Source organism: Amphibalanus amphitrite, unplaced genomic scaffold (genome assembly GCF_019059575.1).
Source record: "Amphibalanus amphitrite isolate SeventyFive unplaced genomic scaffold, NRLGWU_Aamphi_draft 000075F_arrow, whole genome shotgun sequence".
Classification (NCBI taxonomy): Eukaryota; Metazoa; Arthropoda; class Thecostraca; order Balanomorpha; family Balanidae; genus Amphibalanus; species Amphibalanus amphitrite.
Genome location: NW_024881571.1, coordinates 71,918 through 94,779, shown reverse-complemented (window position 1 = coordinate 94,779; position 22,862 = coordinate 71,918). Strand labels below are relative to the sequence as shown.

The 22,862-nt window shown below is 55.4% G+C and overlaps 2 protein-coding genes and 1 long non-coding RNA gene across 4 annotated transcripts in view; 2 read left to right on the top strand and 1 right to left on the bottom strand.

Annotated features, from left to right (window-relative positions):
• Window positions 1–507: 507 nt before the first annotated feature.
• LOC122379316 (alanine--glyoxylate aminotransferase-like) lies at window positions 508–7,982 on the top strand. Of its 2 annotated transcripts, XM_043361411.1 has the most exons (9): window positions 614–628; window positions 2,551–2,752; window positions 3,597–3,776; window positions 4,177–4,369; window positions 4,809–4,974; window positions 5,370–5,525; window positions 5,780–5,875; window positions 6,270–6,518; window positions 6,859–7,982. In XM_043361411.1, exons 2-9 carry the CDS (start codon window positions 2,594–2,596, stop codon window positions 7,022–7,024), a joined length of 1,365 nt encoding a protein of 454 aa, XP_043217346.1. In that variant the 5' UTR covers window positions 614–628; window positions 2,551–2,593; the 3' UTR covers window positions 7,025–7,982. The 2 variants fall into 2 exon arrangements, with proteins under 2 accessions (XP_043217347.1, XP_043217346.1); XM_043361412.1 differs by lacking the exon at window positions 2,551–2,752 and having other exon boundaries at window positions 508–628.
• A 963-nt stretch (window positions 7,983–8,945) lies between these two features.
• The window catches only part of LOC122379331, a 73,934-nt gene continuing 60,017 nt past the window's right edge, over window positions 8,946–22,862 (top strand). Inside the window, exon 1 of the long non-coding RNA XR_006256167.1 lies at window positions 8,946–9,143. This is a non-coding gene — a long non-coding RNA (uncharacterized LOC122379331). The remainder of the gene's footprint in view (window positions 9,144–22,862) is intronic.
• The window catches only part of LOC122379330 (dorsal-ventral patterning protein Sog-like), a 66,751-nt gene continuing 54,033 nt past the window's right edge, over window positions 10,145–22,862 (bottom strand). Inside the window, exons 7-14 of the mRNA XM_043361456.1 lie at window positions 17,834–18,472; window positions 17,243–17,461; window positions 15,959–16,076; window positions 13,175–13,339; window positions 12,830–12,969; window positions 12,298–12,457; window positions 11,971–12,125; window positions 10,145–11,605 (exon numbers count right to left, since the gene is read on the bottom strand). Of these exons, the coding sequence (XP_043217391.1) occupies window positions 11,456–11,605; window positions 11,971–12,125; window positions 12,298–12,457; window positions 12,830–12,969; window positions 13,175–13,339; window positions 15,959–16,076; window positions 17,243–17,461; window positions 17,834–18,472 (1,746 nt within the window). The 3' untranslated portion in view covers window positions 10,145–11,455. The remainder of the gene's footprint in view (window positions 11,606–11,970; window positions 12,126–12,297; window positions 12,458–12,829; window positions 12,970–13,174; window positions 13,340–15,958; window positions 16,077–17,242; window positions 17,462–17,833; window positions 18,473–22,862) is intronic.

The window sequence follows — 22,862 nt, the reverse complement described above, 5'->3', positions numbered from 1 at the left end:
ATACCCTGTCGTTGGTCAACGTGAACATAGGATCTGTTTATGGTAATTCACATGTCATATCTATCGCACTGCTCCCACTTCGACCCACTCTCCTGAGCCGTCAACCATCATCGCTGGTACTGTGCAGCGCTGCGCCCGCATGATCCCCGCCCCTTGTCGCTCCCTCCCCTACACCTCCCGTTATATGCTCTGTTCTCGATCCGATTGTATTCATGCACAGTTACTACGCAGCTCATATCATGTGACCGTGGCCCCATGTCAGCACTCCAGCTCACCCATCAGCTCGGCCTTGGCAGGACCGGGCCGCGGCGGTGGCACGTCACCGGCCCACCGCTCTCTGATTGGTCGCCTGCCGCGGACAGCGGACGGTGATTGGTCGGACGGGAGGTGTGGCTCGTCGGACGGCGAGCACCGGACCGAGCCCACTGCTCGAGCGACTGCGTCCCGCTGCCGCGGAGATAGGACGGAGAATCATAGGTGAGTGACCACGGGGTAATTTCAGAGCAGTACGTTGGAGGGCTAGCTCACCAATCACTGCCTTCCCTCAAGTGGGAAATACTTTGATCTTGAGAGCTTGGCTCGGGGATTTCGACTACGCGGTGCTGGGTCTACTATTCGCGAGTCCACGGTGAGATTTCCGCCTGACATTTCGCGCTGGCTGCGCCTATGGCTAAGCGAGGACCGACGGATTCGGGGCCGGCAGGCAGTCGATCGTGACCACGTGTGCTCGCTGAGACTGTCTGTGTATCGGTCATTGGCTGTGATAACGTACTGCATATGTAGAACGGCGGCGGAGGGGAGACTGGGGATCGTTTCATCGTCCTACCACTCCAGTGATCTTGTCCTCCTTGCCCTGTCTCGGCTGGTGGCACGGGTGGGCGTGAGTGTTTTAGAGTCCATGGTAACAGACAGATGAGGTCATACTAAGGTCACACCAGCATGTCAGGCGCGTGTTCACGATTTTGTAGTCTTTCTTAGACCGTTAGAGCTACCAAGCGAAAGGCTTGAAAGACTTCAGCGGCGTTGTATGGTCCCCGTTTGTTTATTCTGTGCGGTGGCCTCCGTGCCAGACATTACCCATCCGTTCAGGGTGCCTGTCGCTGTTGCTAGCCTCTCCTAACGGCTCCTGAGCGGGTCCAACTGGATTATTTGGTGGTCACAATCATAGGGCGAAAACGGCTAATAAAAATGCCAACATGGACAATTGGAGTTACGAGCAAGTGGTATATCCCGACTCCCGTCGTTTATAGGCACAATGCTTATTATGTTAAAACAAAAAATCTGTCACAGTAATTGCTAGCCTGAAGGCGTCGCTTTGACAATATAAGGCCCAAGACATGCCCCCTCTCTTATTCATCGCATCGCCCTTTCTCCCGTGCCGTGCTCTAAAAACTACTCCCGCCTCTGCCATACCAATAGCCGGTCGCCTGTAACCTCTCTCGATACCCGGAGCCGGTCGTATCTTCACCGCACGTGACTGGCCTGGAACAACTCTGGGGGCCGGTAGAGACCGGTAGAGGCAGTGTTTGGCCGTGTCAAGGCCCAGATACCATCTGTCTGGCCCGGGACAGACCTGTTCCCGGCGTGGGCTGGGTGGTGGTCTGGTCGACTGGGGGCGGGGACGGGCCTCTGCTGGGTGTCAGACGTGTTGTCGGGCGGGGTAGTGGGGTGACAGGGAGGTGACAAGTGACTGAAATGTGGCAGGTCTGTTAGTGTTCACGGGTTGTTGTACCGAAGGGCGCCTCCCATTAGCCCGGAGATCGGTGACTGGTGAGGTTTCATTAACCGTTCAACCGATGCTCCATGATTCAGCAGATTATCCAATGGAATGGAGATGCTTATAGGAAGTGTAAGTGACCTTCAACTTGCATACGCATAATATTCACGTGCCTAGCTGGTGGCACAATTTACCGACATTGCCAAGGCATCCATTCGAAGCCAGTCGAATCAGCTAGAAATGTATGCTGCCAAGTGCAGGCAAGGCCATTTTTCACGCCGCTGTTTGCGCTAACATCGTTCGGAACGGCGACTTTTTATCCGTGATGAGATGCGGCGCAGCAGAGCGTCGGGCGTCTAGCTGTTGTGTAGATTATCCGTGCTGTTTTGTCTGTATCAGTTGAGTTTTATTCACGTTTCAAACAGCAGTTTGGCGAACCTGCGGATAGGGATGCTGCCAAAGGCTAGAAGAGGTCCATATTTTCCGCTCTCATTCATCTTTGAATCGAGAAGTTTTATTGTTCACTCTAAGGCTCTTATCTATCCACTGGCACTGTCATCATTTTCGTGGCCACCTTTCTTTCCCGATGACCATCCTGTCCCTCCGATGACCGTTCTCCTGGACCTCCTTTTTACCGTCCCCAATGGGACCGTCTGAGTGTCCTCTTTTGATAGCCGTCCTCATTTCTCGCCTTTCTCTAGAGTTGTGTTGCGACTATCCTCTTCTCCCACTGTAACCGCCTCTCTGGCCTCTGCAACAGTCCTCTCTTTGTAACTATTCTCCCTTCGTGGCCGTCCTCCCGTTGTAACCATCCTCACTCTGGGTGTCCTCAGCTCCTCGCCCGGTGCCTCGACCGCCGCTCAGTACCCACCCGCCATGCCGGCGCTGATACGGTGTCTGGCGGGGCGGTCCTGTCGGGTGCGGGCGGTCAGTGCCCTCTGGCCGGTGGTGGTGAAAGGGTCGTCCAGTGCTCCTCTGTCGCCGTCACTGCGGTGCCCCGACCCCGGACTGCCGTACCGCTGCCGTGCACTACAGGTAAACAAGAAACATTGGACAGACCTATGGGCTATGGTCAGAGAAGGCTTGGGTTGGGAAATTTACGTAGTTAGCTCACGAACAAAAGGGAATTAAACCAGGACCCTCCGGTACCGCGCCGAACTAACGCCTTTTCAGCTGTGTCTTTGGGGCTTCCGTGAAATAATTTGTTAAGTTCATGAAGACGTATGCCCTTTTTATGCTTTAGATAAATGATGGATAAATTGCCTAATGAATGATATCGGGATGATGCGCTGGACGCTGCGATATTTTCTCTGCTTTACCAAACTCCAAAGCTTGCATTTTTTTGTGGTACGCACTGGACGGACTGGCTGTACCATGTACGGCATTTAGAGCGCTGCACGGTGCACAGTGCAAATGTCCGTATCAGTTACGAAATCCACGCAATAGGTGCACTCTCAGACTCAGATATCACAATGCGTCGCCGGCGCCATATGGCTCCTGTGACGCAACTGTCCTGTCACAACTGTACGTTCTGCTATCGATCGGCATGGGCATTGAGTATGCCATCGGTTAATGAGTGTATACTGTATAGGGACTGGACGCACAGTTGGGGAGCAGCTAGGCAGGGACGCTGAGAATACAACAGGAGAGCGGCGATAGAAATTCGGACCATGTGACGTGGGTCGAGAAGGTGGTGCTGTCGTTTGGACACTAATGGAATAAAAAAAAAACGCGAGCTTGAATTTTGAACACCTTTTTTTGCAATTTGAGCTCTGTGGTAGCTTGAATCTCTGTCAATTTATATGTATGATCCGAGACGATGTCCGCTCTCAGGTTTATCTCAACTCACCTCACCGACCCATCTCTCTGCGTTCCTCAGACATCAGCCCGTTCCACCACCGCCGCCACCATGCACGTGCCGTCGCCGGTCAGCCTGCAGGAGCCGATGGTGGTGCCGCTGAAGACGCTGATGGGCCCCGGCCCGTCCAACGCGCACCCGCGCGTCCTGGAGGCGCAGAGCCAGCCGCTGCTTGGCCACCTGCACGCTGAGTTCTGCAAGGTACGAGCGGTCACAGAGGGATAGTCGGGCACTAGGAGGATGTGATATTTATACCGAAGCTCTAGAAACAAATAATTTGCTTTTCTCGGTGACCTTAAATGCTTATTTCAATCCATTGAAATATCAGTTGGCAGGTTCGGCATCCGAGGTCGTATAGACAGCGTTTTGTTTCGTGTTCGTTGGTAAACATACTTAACTTTTTTACTTATACCTTTTAAGCCTTTTACAGTGCTCCAATGGAAAGTGGTTGCTCCAAGTTTCCCTAAACTGCTCGGTGCTCGTCAGAACCTGTTTTCTTGGGCCACCCACGGCCCATGACAAACTAGCCCGGTGAAGCAGGCTCCATAATGTAACAAGTTTCGATAGTTCACCGACACCCGCTCTGTCTGTCCGTTTTCAGATAATGGACGACTGCAAGGACGGGATCCGCTATATGTTCCAGACGGAGAACCGCGTCACCCTGGCGCTCTCCAGTACCGGTCACGGCGGCATGGAGTGCGTCATGGCCAACCTGCTGGAGCGGGACGACGTCATTCTGATCGCCCATAATGGCGTCTGGGGCGAGCGCAGCTCCGACATGGCGCGGCGGCAGGGTTCGTGACGGGATGGACGGGAGGGGGGAGGCAGTGCCCTTGAGGAGAATGCAGTTGGATAAGTGCCACGGATGGGAGCTAGATGCGATGGTACAACATGAAGGCTATCGAATCGGCTATCGGCTATGAAGGCTATCGTGGGGGGGGGGGGTGCGGTTTTAAGCTTTTGTGTTATATTATCGGAGAGGTTGTGTACTATGCGTGCAAGCATGCAACCAAATATTATGTTATCTATTTTACTTGCTAGAGTCATTCTGGCACGAAATTGAGAAGGCAATATATCCGTTTTCAGTCACTCGCAATATCAAAAGGTTTTCTCTGTATCCGAAGCCCAACTACGAACACTTCGCTTCTTTTATCCGTCTCTTCATCCTTACCCTACTGCGTCACACCCCACTGTGTCATTGCCACGCAGTAGCTTACCCCACTCTCCCCACAGGCGCCGTGGTGCACCAGATCAAGGAGCCGGCCGGCTCGGGGTTCTACCTGCAGGAGCTGCGCGCCGCCCTGGACGTGTACAAGCCCAAGGTGCTGTTTGTGACGCACGGAGAGTCCTCCACCGGGGTGCTGCAGAACCTCAACGGAATCGGAGACGTCTGCAAGGCGTGAGTCAAATTGTTGTAGTGGAGTAGGGTATATTATAGTGATTATCACATTGGAAAGTGGATTACCGGCATACAAAGCGGGGGAGGGGGGCTGCTGCCAACATGAGTTTGAGTTCAAATGGCATCCGTCATGCGTATTCGTTCTCTATGAAACAGCAGTGCGTAAGTACAGCAATTACAACACCCAGCGCATGCCCTCACGACGCAACCCTACTCGCAGCCGCAGTTGTCTGACCTCCACTGACCTCTTGTGGTCTGCCCTGACCTCCATTGGCCTCCTCTGACCTCCCGGGTCGTTTTTATGGAGCGCCAGCCGCCGCCTATGACCTCAACTGACCTCAAATGACCCCGGTGACCCTCTACTGACCTCCTACTGACCTCCCCTGCGCCCACAGCCACGACTGTCTGTTTGTGGTGGACACGGTGGCCTCGCTGGGCGGAGTGCCGTTCTACGCCGACCAGTGGGGCGTGGATGTGGTCTACACGGGCTCACAGAAGGTGCTCAGCGCTCCGCCCGGCACTGCGCCCATCTCACTCAGCGAGAACGCCTGGTGAGCAGCGGGGGAACGAGACGGGACAGGGAGGGGTTTGGAGCTGCGGTGTTTGGTGTATATGTCGTATGTGCCAGGTGCGTCATTAGGGAAATGGAGGCTTCAAGTTCAGTTGTGGTCAAGCATTAAGATACAGTAGAAAGACTGTGGGCCGTGGCTTGTCCGGTGGATATCATCTGCCATGTCATTCAACCCGATATGCCTACGACTAATCAAGGGCGACTGACGTGAACTTCTATTTCGTTTTATTTCAGGCAGAAGATTATCAACCGTAAGACGCCGATCAGCTCATTCTACTTTGATCTGACCATGCTGGCCAACTACTGGGGATGCGACGAAGGACCACGCAAGTGAGGATTAGTGAATGAATGATTGATTGAATGAATGAATGAATGAATTGATGATTGGATAAATGGTAGAAGTATGGAATCAACGGATGAATGAATGATTGATTGGGTGCATAGTTGAATGAGGAAGGACCGAATTGGGAATGAATGGATGAATGAATGAATGAATGAATGAATGAATGAATGAATGAACGAACGAATGAGTGCGGACCTGAGTGATTGTCCGAAAGAATGAGCAAATGTAATGAATAAATGAAATTATTGAGGGAAGAGCGAATGGATGTACGCATGTTCGCTCATAATGACGGACAATCTGTTTGCACCACTCGGTCTAGTTTCCCCCGCTGTAAATGCCCTCTCTCACCCGCGCCCTCTCTCCCCCGTCCCTCGCCCACAGATACCACCACACGGGGCCCATCTCCAGCATCTACGCGCTGCGCGAGGCTCTGGCTATCGCCTGCACCGAGGGCCTAGAGTCGCTCTGGGAGCGTCACCAGCGCTGCGCCCAGCGACTGTACGCTGGTCTAGCCGAGATGGGACTGAAGCTGTTCGTGGAGAACGAGACGTTCCGCCTGCCGACGGTGACCACGGTCAAAGTACCCGAGGGAGTCGACTGGAAGGCGGTCTCCGCCTACTGCATGACCAAGTGAGTGTTACCGGGGGAGGAGTTACTGTTGTTTGGTCGGTCAAAGGTCAGATCGCTTATGTGCAAAAAGCAGTTCACTGGTTGTAGTAAAATGTGTTGTTTTCAAACTTCCGTGGCTGGGCATTAGCAAAACGTTCACAAACACCGGATTATATTTCCGTTTTAATTCGCACGAAATAAATAGCGCATCAGAAGCCGATATATTTCATTGTAAGCTTCCGTCATTTTGTATATCACCTTCTCTATTGATGCGATATAAATTTTATTTCCGCTGGGACGGAATGGAGCGTTACTGCACCGTGGCTGCACCTATGCCATCACTGTTACGCCCCGTTCACAGGCACAAGCTGGAGATCTCTGGCGGCCTGGGTCCGTCTGCCGGCCTTGTCTGGAGGATCGGCCTGATGGGCGCCAACGCCACCGACGAGAAAGTCGACTTTGTGCTCGAGTGTCTCCGAGAGGCGCTGGCAGACGTCAAAAAGACCGTTGACTCGCTTACATTGTAGGCGAGAAATAGTCGGGCAAGCTGAGGCTAAAAAGGGGACAGGTATCACTTTTGGTGAAGAGTCACAAACAAAATTGCAAAGTCAGCTATCTGCTGCTACTAACGGACAGAGACGCTGACCAATCCGCTCCGAGAATAACGGAGACGACTGAGAACCGACCGACCAGTAGAAATTGGCACCCGGTGCCTCCATTCCCCTAACGCCGTTGGCCGCCTATGGGCGCTATAAGGGGATTTCCAGTCCCCTGGGCTCAGGACCAGGTTCAGGCCTAGTTCGGCACCCCAGCCAGGAAAGTGGCGTGAATAACGACCTCACCGGTGGGGCGGACTGATTAGGATGGTGGTCTTACGAACGGAGGAACCAATGCCGGGACCACAGGATGTAAATGCAATGAAACCCTTGCCAGGAGTAGCGTGAGCTGAGCTGAGTGCGAATGCAACGTAACTATACAACTTTTGCATATTGTTGGATGTTTTTACTGCATGTTGCATATTTTGATACCTTTACAATTATGGCATTGTTACGGTTCCAGGTGCCTGTTATAGCGTTGAATCATTGTTGAAATTGCATAATGGCATATACTATTACGCAATACGCATTCCACACACTGTTACTATTATGCACATGAAGTATTACGCAGGTGGTGCCTGAAAGAAGAAAAAAGCTTCCATTCGCGGTAGACAGCGTGCATTCCGACTTGGTGCGCCTAACTGCCAGTGTCTTAGAACGGCGTTTGTGTCGAATGTTAGATATATCGTAGCTACAGTTGATAACCTGTCATAATTGCAGACAGACGGACCGATGACTCTGGTGAGAAAATATTTTTATACTGGGAATGCATTTATCATGCTGCGGTTGGCGACTTAGCACTGTGAATGCCAGTGACGACCGACCCGACTTGTTTGTTCAAACGAGACCCGTACGAATTTTGAAATACATATAACATATAAATCCTTTACTTCGTTTGTTTGTTTTGTTGGGTTAGGCCCTTTCAGTCTGACAAGACCATTTCAGAGCCGGAAGGATAATAGGATATAGGGGGAGACATTGGTCTGGGCAAGCACCCTAGTGAGTCGCCGGGACTGAGCCCGTCCGAACGGACAGCCGACCAGCCCTCCAAGCACTCTCTGCACCCGGCTACGGGGTGCGCTCCCTCGGGAGCAGCGGTGCCACTCCAAGGGGGCAGCCCGCATGAGATAAGGTGCCTGTCCAGCCCTGAGTGGTGGGTTGCGGCGTGGAGGGGAAGGATTTCAGCATCCTGAGGATGGAAACGACGGACAGGTGTGAATCCTTTACGGAGTGGCGCAGGTTTTATGGAGTCCCGGCTCCCGCACACCGGTTTGCCATACCGACAACCGTTTATCATCCGTCGGTGGATGAAACCTAATGATAAGCCGCCCATCCACGTACGCATTCAGCATTTTCACTTCAGGACAAAACTCAGACCATGTTCCGTGATCCCCTGGTGATTCCGGTTTCTACAACACAACCGTCCCCTCCCCCCGTACCACCGAATGCCGATCTAGGGCATGTAATGTTGCTGGTCGGCCGTCCGTCTCGCTCCCAAACTAAAACGATAACGATATCAATATGCCGATTTATATGTTGTGGACTGGTAAACCTATTTGCCCAAGCCACCAGTCAGTCAATTGATCCGCCAGGCCGAGGGCGTCAGCCAGATATGTCCCACGACTTGCCCAGCCCTGGCCCCGCCCCGCCCACAAATTCTCACCCCACCACGGCTGAATCCGCCACGGTTCGACGCGCCGGCACAGTCTAAGCCCCAGGCGGTCTGTTGAGGTAATGCGGCACAGTATACGTGCACGGCGCTCTAGCAATTATTTCTGCTGTTGCGTTGCATTTCATGGCGCAGCGCGTCGAAATTGTTTCATTCATTACCACGTGGCGCGTGCTGTGATGAGGGTGACGACTGAGTGCACTGAGTGCGTGCCGCGTGTGTCGGATTGTGCTTGTGGTGTTGGTGCCGATTCTGCGTTTGACTGAAGTCGAATTCAGTCAGTCGTCTTCGAACTGATCGCTTCTTAGCGTGTCTTTTGATCTGACTTCTGCGGAAGTGTGCGATCAAGGTGCGATCGTTCACCCGGAGCCACAGAAACAGGTCAGTCATGATCGGTGGGGGAAACCGGGAAACTATGGGGGCCTTGCCTCTCTAAGTCTCTACTGAGGTAAGCTTGGTGCTGTAATCTGAATCTCGGATAGAAATGGCCAATGGGACGAGAAATGTGTGATAATAAGTGTGGTCGAATGAATCGATGCGCAAATAGTGCCTGCCATTTGCCAACATGCTCCTTATTCCTTTCCGAGGAGTCATTTTGGCCGGGCCTAGGTCGTCTGGCCGTGACGGTGGGAAAGACGCTTTTAGCAATGGGCTTCACTGGGTGGCCCACTATCGAATTGGATGTCGTTCGATGTAGTTCGTAGGTTCGAACAGCTTGGAGTACCGCCGAATGGTTTGGAGAACGTGTATTGCCTACTGCCTAGCACAAGGCTCCTGTTGCGTGCGGGTTTCAAGTCGATCCCGGATCCGAGGCCTCCCGAATCTAGGCTGATATCGAGCTGAATCAGTCTCAATAAGTGAGACCAATGCAGGCTCCTCAGGGCAGCTGTCGAATAGGAGTACATCGTGGAGACTGGAGACATCGAACTGGGCGCACCAGCGATTCAGATTGGTGCGCTGCGGTGGCAAAGAGCGCCTCGGTGGGACGGTAGTGCTCTCTGTTGCGATGGAGCAGCCCGCTCTGCCACTCAAACGCTCACGACGGACCCCAGAGAGGCTGACCTACCCCTAACCCCAGATGGGGTTGACTTCATCACTAGGTACCGATTGATAACTGGCCTGGACCTCTTCGGTGGCCTGCATAGTGTGCCGACTGCCTGGCCAGAACAGGAGAGGACCCGCTCTCCTTCGACAGGACTCCCGGTCAGGAAATCCTGGCTAAATCCTTGAGGAGATCCGCCGAATCGATTGGAATACAGCATGCAGAATTTGTAATTTTACTTTCAGTCTGAATGTGCGGATGGTGTGGCTGTCAAAACTCGGCGTCTCCACGTGCCTGCAGAAGTCATTCTGTTTTCTTTCAGTAACACCCACACACGATATGACTGCCTGGCTGTATTTTACATGGCACGACTACGTGGCGGCGGCGGTGCAGCGCTCTGCCCCCGCTCCTATTGTCGGTCGTATCACATGGTGCCGGCCATAGGGCCAGCTGACCGCCGGGGAGCCAGCCCGGAGAGCCGACCACTCCGGAGAGACGTCCCGCAGGGCGCCCGGCACCTCTCTGAAGGACGGTGGGACGAGAGACGCCCGGACGCACCCCGGAGGCAGGGACCGTCGCGCTGCCGCCACGCTCGCAGCCCTGCTCGGTTAATGTGGTGCCGCACTGGCGCAGTGCCCGGCGCGCTCGCTAGCAGCAGCACGCTGCACAAAACACCGCCGACCATCTCACTGTCAGACTTATAACAGACGACCCTGAGAACAACATCTGACTCGACGACGCCCGCTTCGGCCGCGAAGCCTCGGCTTACGCACAACAACTCGGATACCGGCGGCCGGAATCGGCTGCTCACACTATTGTTTCTCTCGAAATTCTCAGTTCAGTCCGCGACAAAACGAGTAACGGTTGCAGTTCTTCGATTCTCGTGTCAGCTCGCTCACAGTCACAAGTGGTTTCCTGATCACAAGAGGGTAGGGAAGTGAGCCTTTGTCCCTCCAGCCTCGCTCGAGTTCAGCAGAGTTCGTTCCCTGGTTCGGCTCACTCTCGCTCAGCGTCTCTGTCACTCTACCTCGCGTCCAGCGGCGCCATTCTCACTCACTCATGGCGCTCCTCTCACTCTCACGTTGGCTCGGGGCCCGCTAGTCTCTCTCGCACAAGCTCCAACAAACGCCGGACACGCGTGTTTACAAAAATAATTGACCGGCGCCTGCCACCGCCAGGACGGCACCCAACAATAAGCGTACAGTTCCATTTCTTGCCACCGCTGCGCTGAGGCGAGACGAGGACGAGGCCCGCCCGTCCGCCGGCCGAGCGGACGAGGCGGCCCCGCGCCAGCCCGCAGCGCCGCCGCGCGCGCAACACTCCGCCAAACGCTAATGACACTTACCGCTATGGCACTAGTTATGTACAGGTATGCATGTTTGCGCGCCTGGCGCCGGCCGTGTGGCGTAGTGTCACCAGGGCAACACATTACAGTGAATAAATACAGCACCGGTGGCCGCCTGACCCGGCGCGACCGCCTGGCTGCCGGAGCCGGCCCGCAGTCGGCACGTGACGTCACGGCAGCATTCCGTGACGTCATTTGTGACGCAGCCGCGTCCAGCGCCTCGTCACATTGCACGCAATGTTTCGGCTTTGTACTTTCCAGTCTGCGCTCGACACTGGCGCCCGCTGGTGGCGCCCTCTGCGGCGTTCACACTTGACTGCGGCGCCGCCTGGTGGCCTTTTTCTCGGTCGGTTTATTGTGATCGACGCAGACCGGGCAGCACTGGCCCGGAACCTCCTTGGTGTTGCGGCAGTTGAGCTCTGGACAGCGTGTTCGGCCGCACATCTTGCTGCCGTCCTGCGGAGGGAGACGGACATCATCAGTACTGGCGCGACTAGAGAGCCACGCGACGACGGGAGATGAGGGAGATAGTTGAAAATGGAGCCGCTGCTCACGCGATGAGTATCATGCATGTTCCAGGCCGCCGGTCTCGACAGTTTTGCGCCTTAGCATGGGTGCGTGACTGAACAACTCCAAATACGTGGAGCATAACAGCCACTTCGGAAACACGCCATGATTCTAATCTTGTCTGGGCTACCCTCATGCTAAACTCTGAAAACAAAACAAAGCCTGAGTCTGACCCGCTCGGACAGCCAATTTTGAGCCAGTTTTGCTAATCCTTGAAGCACCCATCCGTACCAGAAGGAGACATTTCCACTTACCCGACATCTGCAGGTGATGCAAGGCATCAGTCCAATGGTGGCGATGCGTGGGTGCCAGGTGTCTCCGTTGCGGTAGACCATGGTGCCCTTTCTGCAGCCTCCTGCCTGCAGGATTTCTTCCTGGCTCATTTCGTGAGCCTCGTCGCCCATTGCGCCTGCGGTGGAGGACGAATATTTATCAGTGATTGACCATGGTGGGCTGCTGCTTTGCGCTGAAGCTTCGCGCCATCGATATTCACCGAGAAATGAAACAATAGTTTATGCAATTAATCCCTGCATCAACTCCCTACTACAGCCTCACCATGCCCAATGTTTCGCGTCACTCACCTCTATAAGTACTGGCCAGGATGCGGGGTTCAATCTTGGCGACGGGCCGGCACTCGCGGCAGCAGGCGCCCGACGGCATGTACTCGCGGCCCGGACAGTCCAGGTCGGGACACGGCGGCTTCGAACACGACACCTGGTAGTCGCCCGGCGCGGAACCCAGCTGCAGAAGAACGACGGGCGACATGAGGTCAGTTGAGGCACGACCACCGAGCAATCGCTCGTCACGAGTCTCTGGCGCATCTCGGCGTCACCGATTACGGCTAAAACCAGCGTGAGTCGCATACGCAATCACGCTTCTGAATGGAGATCGGTTGAGCTCGCGTGGATCAGGTCATGGTTTGAGGGAGCTGTCTGCATGCAGGTGGTCGTATATGGGTGATCGGCCGGGTCTAACAGCCACCCGACACAGACTACATGCGCAGATAGCCCGCGCGCGAGTTCGTTCCAGTGTGAATTCGCCCTGAAGCGGGTCGGCGCAGCGAGGGGCACCTCCAGTCGGCGTGGGGTGACACGGGTCGGCGTGGCAGCTCACCTGACACGTGCAGGTGACGCACTTGTTGAAGCCAAACGGCGGCACGTACGGGTGCCAAATGGAGCCGACGGCTCGGAACCGGTTGGCCAGCAGGCAGCCCTCGGTCGGATCGTTGGCCACCTCGGCCTCCTCCGGCTCGTCTGTGGGAAGGAGACGCGTCGTCAGAGACGGGGAGACAATGTGGAAATGTGAAAACGTTAAAAGAAGTAGGCAGCATATCAGGCGGGAAGTAAGCGTCCAAGTCTGGGAGGGTGCTAACAATGGGAGGCCCCGGGTTCTCCGATAGAACTCGGGCCTCCTTCCAGCTCCTCTTCCTCCCAGCTGGGGGTCCGCTCGTTTACTCACCACCGTCGCACACGGGGCAGCAGGAGCCGTTGGGTGTGTGCTGGTTCCGACAGGTGAGCGTCGGACACAGGATCCGCTCGCAGGACACCTTGCCGTGGGTGCAGCTGCAGATCTTGCAGCTCTCGTGAGAGGCCTCCCACTGAGTGCCTTCCTCGTATATTTGATCTGTGGAAGGAGCACGGGAAGTTAAAGAGGGCATTTGTAGAGAGTGCAAGAAAGTTTGTTTACAACGAGAGTGCATGCGAATGTAAGCAAAACAAACAACCTTCAATGTAAACTACGGCCATTTTCTTCACACATTGGCCAAGGTTCGTTTGAAGCCTATGTCGTCATGGTGCCTAAACAACATCGCCTGAAGCCCCGCCCAGTTGTTTCCATCAGCGAGGAGTCTCCCCCACCACTTCTGGTCGAGTTCACGTCCGAGGCCCTCCGCGAGAGACAGTCTGAGGGCGCGGCCCATCGACGGCGGCGCCATGCCCAAATGTGGCCATCCGCTGAGGTCACGCGCCGGGCCGCTGCCGGTGGCCGTGGTGGGCCGGCCCCGCCGCCCTGACCCCGCACAAATAATGACCGACCGCACCGCCTCACGTACGCCACAATAGATGGACGCCTGGTTACAAGGGAAGGCCGCTCAATCCCACCTCTTATTTGCGCTTGCGTTACACGTCATTTGGTGACATCGGCTTATACGGACTCTATCTCGAGCACTTCGCTCTTCATCGTGAATGACCAGACTGTGCTAGACTTGTAGTTTGAGCGGCTGAGTCCGCCGGCTCGAGCCTGCCGGCTGACGTCGCCTCGGAACACCAACTACCGAAAGTCGTGACGGTTGTGACCGGACCGCCCGCCAGGCGTGGGTGCCGGCTCGGCGCCGTGGGATTCCCCGAGACATCGGCACGGGTCGGAACCGAGCGTCGCAACAAAGAGTGAGCCCTGCGCCTATCAGTGGCGTCTGGAACGAGTGCTGATAGTGTATGGAACCACACTGCTACAGGCGAAGTGTTTTCGTGCTGTATTTTATGCCGTCGATCACAGATCGCGAGTCGCGACGCCCTATTCACTGTTCAGGCATGGGAGCGCTACCGTGAGCTGTTGTGAGCTACAATGAACCAGCTGAACATAGCAAGCTGTCCTGAGCTGCCCATCAACCAGTGAGCTATCCAAGCGGTCGGCCTGGCACGAGCCCATGAGCATCGCTCCGCAGCGATCAGCCCGGCGGCGCTGGGTGGTCCACAAATGGGCGCGGGCTTAGCAGGAAGCGGCGCGGCTCCAGACATGCCGTGGGCGTGATGCCATCTCTGTCGGTGGCACTCATTAGTGCACAATTACTCGGAATTTGACCGCCGCGGTAAACTGTGGCCTTGAAACACGAAAGGCGAGTCGTCGAGGCGGCCGCCGGCGTCTAACAAGTTTACCGTAAAAGGGTGCCGCGCTAAATAAGTAAGCATATGCTTCAACCAGTCTTAAATGTCGATTTTATCTCGGACACGCCAAAATAAGCAGCTTCGGCGAACAGAGGCAAGCACTTAGACGAAAGAAGCTTTTCTAGCGCCCGTAAATCTGCGTGTGGTTATGTCACAGAGATGACTAGAAGCTCTTAGTGAAGTTCTGTGGTCTTCAGGTGACTTTTGTGAGGTAAGACGTGCGGGGAGCCTACTTATTGAAAGACGTTCGCTTGGACCAGGCCGCACTGCCCGGCGTCAGCATCGAAACCAGTGTGGGAGGGGACAGTGAGGACAGTTGTGCCAGATCCAGCTGGGAGCGTAAGGACCTTTGTACCTCTTTGAAACTTCGCTGTGGTGCAGCAACTAATTGACAACATCGCTGAACATTTCAAATACATCCGGACAGTGCCTGTCCGGATGCGGCACTGTGTTTAAATTCTGAACTAACCCCTTCAGATGTTATGACAACTTGAAGTGCTCCAATAACAAGTATTTTCGGCACAACATCAGTCGGTGCTTTGGTGCCAACACTGGAGAAGAACATTTCCTGCTCTTCTCCGCCCCCTGTGCCCCATCCTGTGGTTCTCCTGGCTCCGTTCCCGCAGCCCACACCCCCGCGGTGCCCCCGGATCCATCTCTGCTGCCGGAAGTTGTCAGACCTCTCGGAGTGGCGCCGAGGCGGAACAAGCGGTCGCAGCTCCGCGGCCGGACGTGGCGCCGCTCACAGACAGTCGGTGACCGGTCGGCCGCCTCCGGCCCGTTCTGTTTACCGTCGGGAGGCGCCTGAAGACTCGCATAACGAGAGCAGACTGGCGGAGCCCGGCGCCAGGGCGGACCGGTCCGGCGCCGCGCCGTCCGTCACCTGTCGCTCCTCCGTCCGTCAACGAGGGGCGATATTGGGCGCCGGCAGCGGCACGCAGCCACCAACGTCCGACTGACGGCCCACCCACGGTGACCGGCTGTCCGGACCGACTATTTCTGTCCCCGGCGCTCGGGCCAGCGGCCGCGCAGTGACTCCGGCAGAGTCGACACCTGACTCGGATGACTCACACACCCGAAAATAGGGCGAGTCGCGCGACTCGGCTGTCTCTGAGTCAGGCCCCGAAATAAAGCGAGTCTGGCGCAGCGGACCTGTCAGCGCTGATGGCCTGTCTCTCTCCCCGTACCCCGCTGTCCGTCCGTCCATCCGTCCGTCCGTCCGTCCGTCGGCCCGTAAGTCCCCGTGCGATGAGTGGTAAGTACCGGTCGGCGAGCATCGCGTGTCACCGCGAAAAACGAGCGACCGGTACCGTTGCGGGCGCCGCTCCGGTGTCGCGAGCGGCACCGCGAGGTCACTCACTTTCATATTCGCAGTCGTACGAGCGCTGGATCTCGTTCTCCAAGCCATCGTCACCGTCCATGTGGTAGTTGTCCAGACGGATGCGCCGCGTCGGCAGACACGACTTTGGCACGAACACCTGAGGGAGGACGAGCGGTCAGTGTGTGGCGCGGGAGGGGGAAGGGATGGGAGAGACACGGACGCTCGAACTAGACCGGCCGGTGAGCGCCTGTCCCCTTCACTGGCCCAGCAACAGTCAGCGTGTTGGTGGTCGTCCGATGCAACAAAGGCGGCCGTGAGGGCTAAAGGGGCCGACAGCCGGCAGAATTCTCCGGTCGGCCTACCGAGGTGGTGGTTACCGTCCATCGATCACGAGTGTTTGACGCCGCCACGGACGGATGGCGCGATGGGACACCGGCTAATGTGACTTGCAGACGGCAGAACCCAGGTCACCGATGCCGTTACCGCTGGGCAGATGGCGTGAGTATATGTATAGTATAGCGTGTAGGTTCGGTTTGAGTTTTGTTATTGAGAAGTTGATCGGGAATGAGTAGGATCAGTGGTCAGTTGCCGTTATCAAAACCCAAAATCTCTTTAAAAATTGGATGCTGTTACACGGCTCATTCGGCTGTGCTGTGATAAACACGAAACATGACTCCCATGCCATGCTCATGGTTTTCAGACTGATAACTCATTGCACTCGTAAGCCGTAAGAACAGCACTAGCAGCCACTCAGACGTCGGGTCGACCGGGCGACGGCCGTTGCAAGCCGTCTGCCTCTCGGCACAGGGCCGCCTTGAACCGCCGGCCCGACCGGCCCTCCGCGCCGCTGTCATTGCGGCTATCGTCACCGCTGCGAGCGGTCGCCGACATAAACAAAAGGGTCACGTGACCGCGATTATAATGACGTCGACCGATGGGCCGACCTTGGACCGGCCGAGTTGCAGTGTGACGCCGGCGGAGGCCCGGCGTACCTACTACCCGACACGTGCCGAGACCAGCGGCGGCATCCAGCGCGTAACCGCCAGGCTGACTCACCCGCCGCGTCGCGGTCCCTCACCTTTCCCATGGTGTATAAATAAACAGAAAAAGTCTGCTGCTGTTGTAAGCTGAGAGAAGCAATCGACTCTGCCTAGGTTTTTTATTTGTTGTGTTCAGTTGCAAAGCGAGCTGACAAGCGGTTAATGAACTTCCTGGAGTTACAGGAAAACCAGAGACAGGTCAAGTGAATTGAAAAATAATCAACGGCTAACCGAGTTTGATTACAATGAGCCTTGGCGCGTGCTGCGTTTAGGGTTTTCTCACCTTCGCATGTTCGCTGCTCATCTCGTCATCTCCGTTGAGCGGCACCACCTTGACAACGGTTTGGCCTTTCTCCATACGCATCATGGTGGTCTTGGGCAGGTTGTTGATGCGATTCTCGGCGCGAGATCCGCCAAACTCTGCCAAGACGCGCTGGCGACGTTTCCGGCCGGGAAACTCGACCAGCTCGATGCGTCGGTTGCCAGGCGTTCGATCAGCCACCTGGCAACAGAAGAGCGAGGTTACAACGGGCACGGATGTCCGCTCTCGCCGGGCGGGTCACAGAGATGGCGGGACAGTAAAGTGGCTGAGTCAGCGGTGATCACAAGGGTGGGCGCGGTTGGGGTGCCGGGTGGGGGTGAGAAATGAGATCATCCGGGTCCGCCCGGGGTAGGTGTGTCTGCCCCGCCCTCCGGTTATGTCCGCCTGGACTCGTCAGCGCCCCTGCCAACAGACACACATCTTCGCAGGGGAACAACGGCGGTGAGCCGACACAGCTGCTGCCGTGCGCCACCCACCTAAACCCTTCCGAGAACTACAGTTCGTTCGTAAAGGTCGCAACACCGACCCGTTTCGCAAGGTTTGTTTACGTACCTGAACTTTGTAGTGCAGTGCGCAGTCGTCGTCCACAGCCATCCAGGCGACGCCCGCCGAAGAAGAGTTCCTCGACGTCAGCATGATGGGCGCGTCCGACTGACGTGCCTCGCTGACGGTCAGCTGAGTGACGCGACCTCTCAGCTCGCTCCTGTACTGCTCTGTGCCGACGTTGATGTAGAGATCCTCGTCAAGAAGTGCCTCCACGTCCCTGGCCACCATGCGGCGCAGCGTGCCGTTCGCCCAGCCGTTGAGGTACTGCGGCAGGACGTCGTCGACCTCGTAAGCTGGCCGGGCGCCGCCGCCAGCGCGTCGCCGCAGGTCGGTCTCGATGCTGATGCGCAGCACCGTCGAGCGCACGTCGATCAGTCGGATGGCGTAGTCGAGTCGGCCGTCGTTCCACAGGCGCAACGTCGCCAGGCCCGAGGCGGTGGTCGCCGGTGGTGTCTTGTCGTTGGATTTGACGCCCGACAGCAGCGCGGAGAACACGTTACAGCCGATGCGGGGCATGATAATACCCTCTAGCTGGCGGTCCGGGTGGGTGCGTGAGAACACCTTGAGGTGCAGCTGCGCGCGCGCCAGTCGACGCATTTCTTCCGGCAGCAGGGAAGTCTTGGCCTCGATGATGGTCTCATCCTCCTGTGAAAAGATCGATACTCGGGTAAGCGTGATGAGAAACCTGAAACCTTGTGATGGAATGTAGTGGTTTCGTTTTGACGCGAGCTTGTTAGCGCGAAGTAAATGATGTATATTTTTTAATGATTCTCTGCGAAACCGCGGAACGCTAGGTACAAATGATCAACGAATTCGATGTGATGTTCGGTAATCCCGTAAAAATCGCACTTGACTAATGATAAAGCAATACGAGTTTGACATACGCTGGCACTTTACGTAAGACCTGCCATCTATTATTTGTATTCGCCGTTATCGCTACACCTATCGTGTATTTCAAATTCAGTGTCACATCGACAGCCGATACGGCGGCTACACGCGCTGATGAGCGATCTGACGAGATGCACGGCACTCCCATCTGGGATTAACGAGTCCAACCGACCTCCGTACGACGACAATTAGCCGCCATGACGTCACCGCACACCGTGCCCCAGTCGTTTTACAGGCGCGTTTTAGCGGCGGTGGCTGGGCGGATGGGTCAGTTTTACTGCCGGTGTCACTGGTCCACAGACTGCCGAGACGTTCCATCACTGGACTCGAGACCAGTGATGACTGGATCTGGTGGTGGTGTGGCGCCAGCCCACGTCGCCTCAGAGAGGAACAGGTTGGTGCTGACTGGACGGTCGCAAGTGCTCAAGTGATGAGTATATCGCCGCGTGGTCGGCGGGCCGGGCTTACCTCAGAAGCTGTTTTTGGGAGGTCACTGCAGGAGGTGTGTGGGCAGTTAGTTGGGGGATATCTCGTACTTCGGTCGGCGCTACTCAGAACCTGTCGTTTGCACTCGGCTCGTCCATTTACAGGTCCTGATGCAATGACGACGGGCTTGTTTTGCGGAGTCACTCGGATGGAACCCCTCGGAGCCGGCGCCGCGGTCACGAACAGAAGACCGATACGCGCAGCTAACGTGGGGCCTCGGTGTTTCTCGAGCCTCTCGAAGCTTAGTAAAATAGTCGGTGACGTCGCTAAGCTTGTCACAGCTCCAAGTCGCCTGACAGCTTAGAAGAAAGCTTCAGTGAACATGGTCGTCGGCAGCGGACTTTTGTGATGTCCAAGTGCATTGTCCACACCCGCCACCGCCGTCGCGTAGTAGTCGCCGCTGCGGAGTCGCGGCCGATAAGTTTGTCTGGTTGTGTAAGCGTTTTCAAAGTGAGATCATCGTTTCCAGCATGCCGACAAGATACTGCGGTGCAAAAGTCTGTCGGCACCGACTGAATGATGGACGCGAGTTTAGACGTCAACCGGCGATGGCATTTCAGGGCACGGCTCGGCCAATACGGCCGCTTTGATAAGCGATAGCGCAGCGCCGAAAAACGTTCGACGTGTTATGGGGCTCCTTTGTAAACGAGACGGCTTGTTCTGTGGCTCCTCTATAAACGTGACATGCTTTGAGAATTGAGGATCCCTTGTAAACGGAACATCATGTTTTGTAGTTCGTTTGTTGAGCGAGCCATGCCTTGAGGCACCCCTGATAAACGAGAAAGAATGTTCTGCAGCTCCCTTGGTACGCCGGACAATATATATGTTCGGCGGCCTTCTCGGTAGAAGGACATGTGTTGCGGCTCGTCGCTAAACAGCAAGGTTACTCTATGTATAGTTGGCTCCCTTGTAAGCTCCTTTACCATGTTCTCAGGCTCCTCCCTGGTAAACGGTACGGCCGGTCTGTTGTTCCATGGCAAACGGGACAAGTGTCTGGCGAGGGTAGTTTGCACAATGCAGATGCGCCGCGGAGGTGCACATTCAAATGGCGCCGCTCACTGGCGCCGCATTAGCGGGGCCAATCTGCATGGTCCGTTCGTCGTCGAGCGACGCGCCACCCGCCGCGCGACGTTCGCTAATTTATTAGCCAATTGCACTGCAAATCATCTGAATCCCATTTCAAGTAAAGCGAACGAGGCCTTAAACCGGTGATAAGTCTGTTTGTTTGCGAGCGCGACGGGCGAGCGCCGGCGGCCGGCGAGCCGTGCCACCCACGGTGACCCGACCGGGTCACGCGAGGAGGCCTATTACCGGCTACCAGGGCCGTGAGAGCGGGCCCTGTCGTGCCCGGCCGGCCGGTCTGACCGCCGACCACCGGGGCAGGAAGACTCGTTCTGCAGGGATGGACTCGTGATAGCCGATCGGACGGAAACTGACTGCAGGTCCGACGCCTTCGGCAGGGTCGGAGGAGGGTCATTGGCGGGGTCGTGACCGTTTTAGTGCCGTTTTAAGGCCGATCAGTCGGCCCGGGGCGGCCGATCTTCCCTCTGGCGGGGATTACTGGTGACCGAGGACGCGGGGTCCGAATGAAGGCCGTGTGACGCGCCGCGGTGGTCGGACAGACCCGGGTTAGCAGGGCGCCGGGTCATGCAGGGCTGACTTTGTTCTGCCGCCGCGCAGGGGCCGCCGCCGCGCCGGGTCAAGGTGCCGGTCTAGTGGTCAGCTCAGGTCACTGGCACATGAGTCACATCGAACCCCGGTCGATTGCGACATGATGTCGGGCCGATGGCCCCTCGATGGACTGCGGCTCAATGTGTGGTCTGCCTAGGGCGCTTGGGGTGCACGGACGGGAGAGCTGTCTCCGGGACGGCGGGCCGCCCTGATGGCTCGTACGTGCCACCAGCCGGGTCGCCCGGCCCTCAACAGCCCCTCGTCTTAATTCTCCTGTTTTCTGGGCTGATCCGCTATATATCGGACCCTTGGCTGTCCAAAGCACCCCGTTGCCGCCTAATAATCTCACGGTCCACGTCTCCAGCACGTATTCCCGTCGTTAGCTGTCGAAATTAGGGGCCAACCCGCCGAGCGAGCGACTGAGCGAGTCAGCACACTGCCAGCAACTGAGCCCTTCTCAAGGTCCCGGTCAGATAAACATTCTTCGAATTTAAAAATGGATAATTTATCACATAACATTGTATGCACAGTGCACACACAAATAGGTAAGCTTTTGGTCGTCTGTCAACGCTTCCTTTTGGAACCAAGTACCCGAAGGTTGTTTCTTCATTAGACAAACACTATTCTTTAGAATTGTGTTTTTCTATTGAAAAACATACTGAGGGTGTTTCCATTTCGGGATAGAATCCATGTTTGGTGCAGCGAATTGGGGCACCTTGCACCGTTTGCACACAAACCGATAGATTTTGATTAAATTTTCAGGGCAGCTGCCCCCGCAGATTATCTACCACGAAACACCCTCAGCTAAGAATATAATTATTTTTCTTGCACGTGGCACGTGCACGTGTTTTAGGCCCATAGGCTTCAACATTAGGTGGATTTTCGGCATCGCATTTCTTGCAGACGGGCGCTTGTTATGCGATGGGCTTCTATGTGCTGGGTGGCCGCCCCGGCATCTACCATGAGCCGGCGGCGCCGTTTCGGGCAGCCTCGGGAAGGGGGTGCAAATTGCACGTGCAGCCGCCATTGGTTTAACGTTACGAAATGGGCCAAAACGGTTTTTCTCGATTTGCTCAAAATCGGCTCGATAGATTTTCTTTGTTTTTTGAGTACCGGTAGTCGGTCAGGGTAGTCGGTAGTCGTACGGTAGTCGTCGTACGGTACGTAGTACCGGTAGTCGTCGGTCAGGGTACCGGTAGTCGGAATTCCGTTCGCCAATGTCGATCGCTTGAAATATAATTAACTTTTTTGCACGTGGCACGCGCACAAATTTTTACGTGTTAAGTCAATAGGATTTCTTGAAAAAGTTACTAAAATCGATTATGTTCAAAATTCCCACGTTAGATTTTGAAAATGTTTCAGTATGATATGCACTAGTGGTGCCAATTTCATGAAATTTCAATTCCAATTCCGATCCAATTCCAAGAAATTGCCAAGTAAATTTCCAATTTTGTCCAAAGCGGGGGCTATTCCAATTTTTAACGATTTTTGCATTTTTTGCGTAAATTTTAAAAGTGTTTAAAAGCGTTTTAAAGGCCTCCGTTTTAAAATTTTAAATTTTAAAGGCCTTGTGTTCCGATTAATTTCCAAAAAATGTTAAGAATTCCGTCCAAATTCCAAATTGGAATTGGACAAAAATTGGAATTCCAAGAAAAGAAATTCCGATTGACACCAATAATATGCACCCACATGTCGCCTACCACGTGGCATAGGCCATATATGGGGCGATTGAAATGCACGTGCACGCCCCGCACATGTTTTAGGGGACCACCTCCGTGAAAATTTGACCACTGCTGGTATGATGGTCTGTGCCGCGCAAACAATGCGTGCCAGCGGCACCAATCGAGATCAGTCGTCAAGGGGATGCTCTAGGCTAGTTGTACACCTCATCACGTAGTGCACGTGTTTTCGCACGTGCGCCATGTGGGTGTAGCATTTTGGGGTAGGTAGCCATTGGTGCATAATTATGCTCAGGTGATAACGTCACTGC

Coding starts and splice junctions, on each gene's coding strand:
- LOC122379316 (XM_043361411.1), top strand. CDS start 2,594: ATGCCGGCGCTGATACGGTGTCTGGCGGGGCGGTCCTGTCGGGTGCGG. Junction 4,370..4,808: donor CGACATGGCGCGGCGGCAGG/GTTCGTGACGGG, acceptor CTCTCCCCACAG/GCGCCGTGGTGCACCAGATC. Junction 5,526..5,779: donor TCACTCAGCGAGAACGCCTG/GTGAGCAGCGGG, acceptor GTTTTATTTCAG/GCAGAAGATTATCAACCGTA.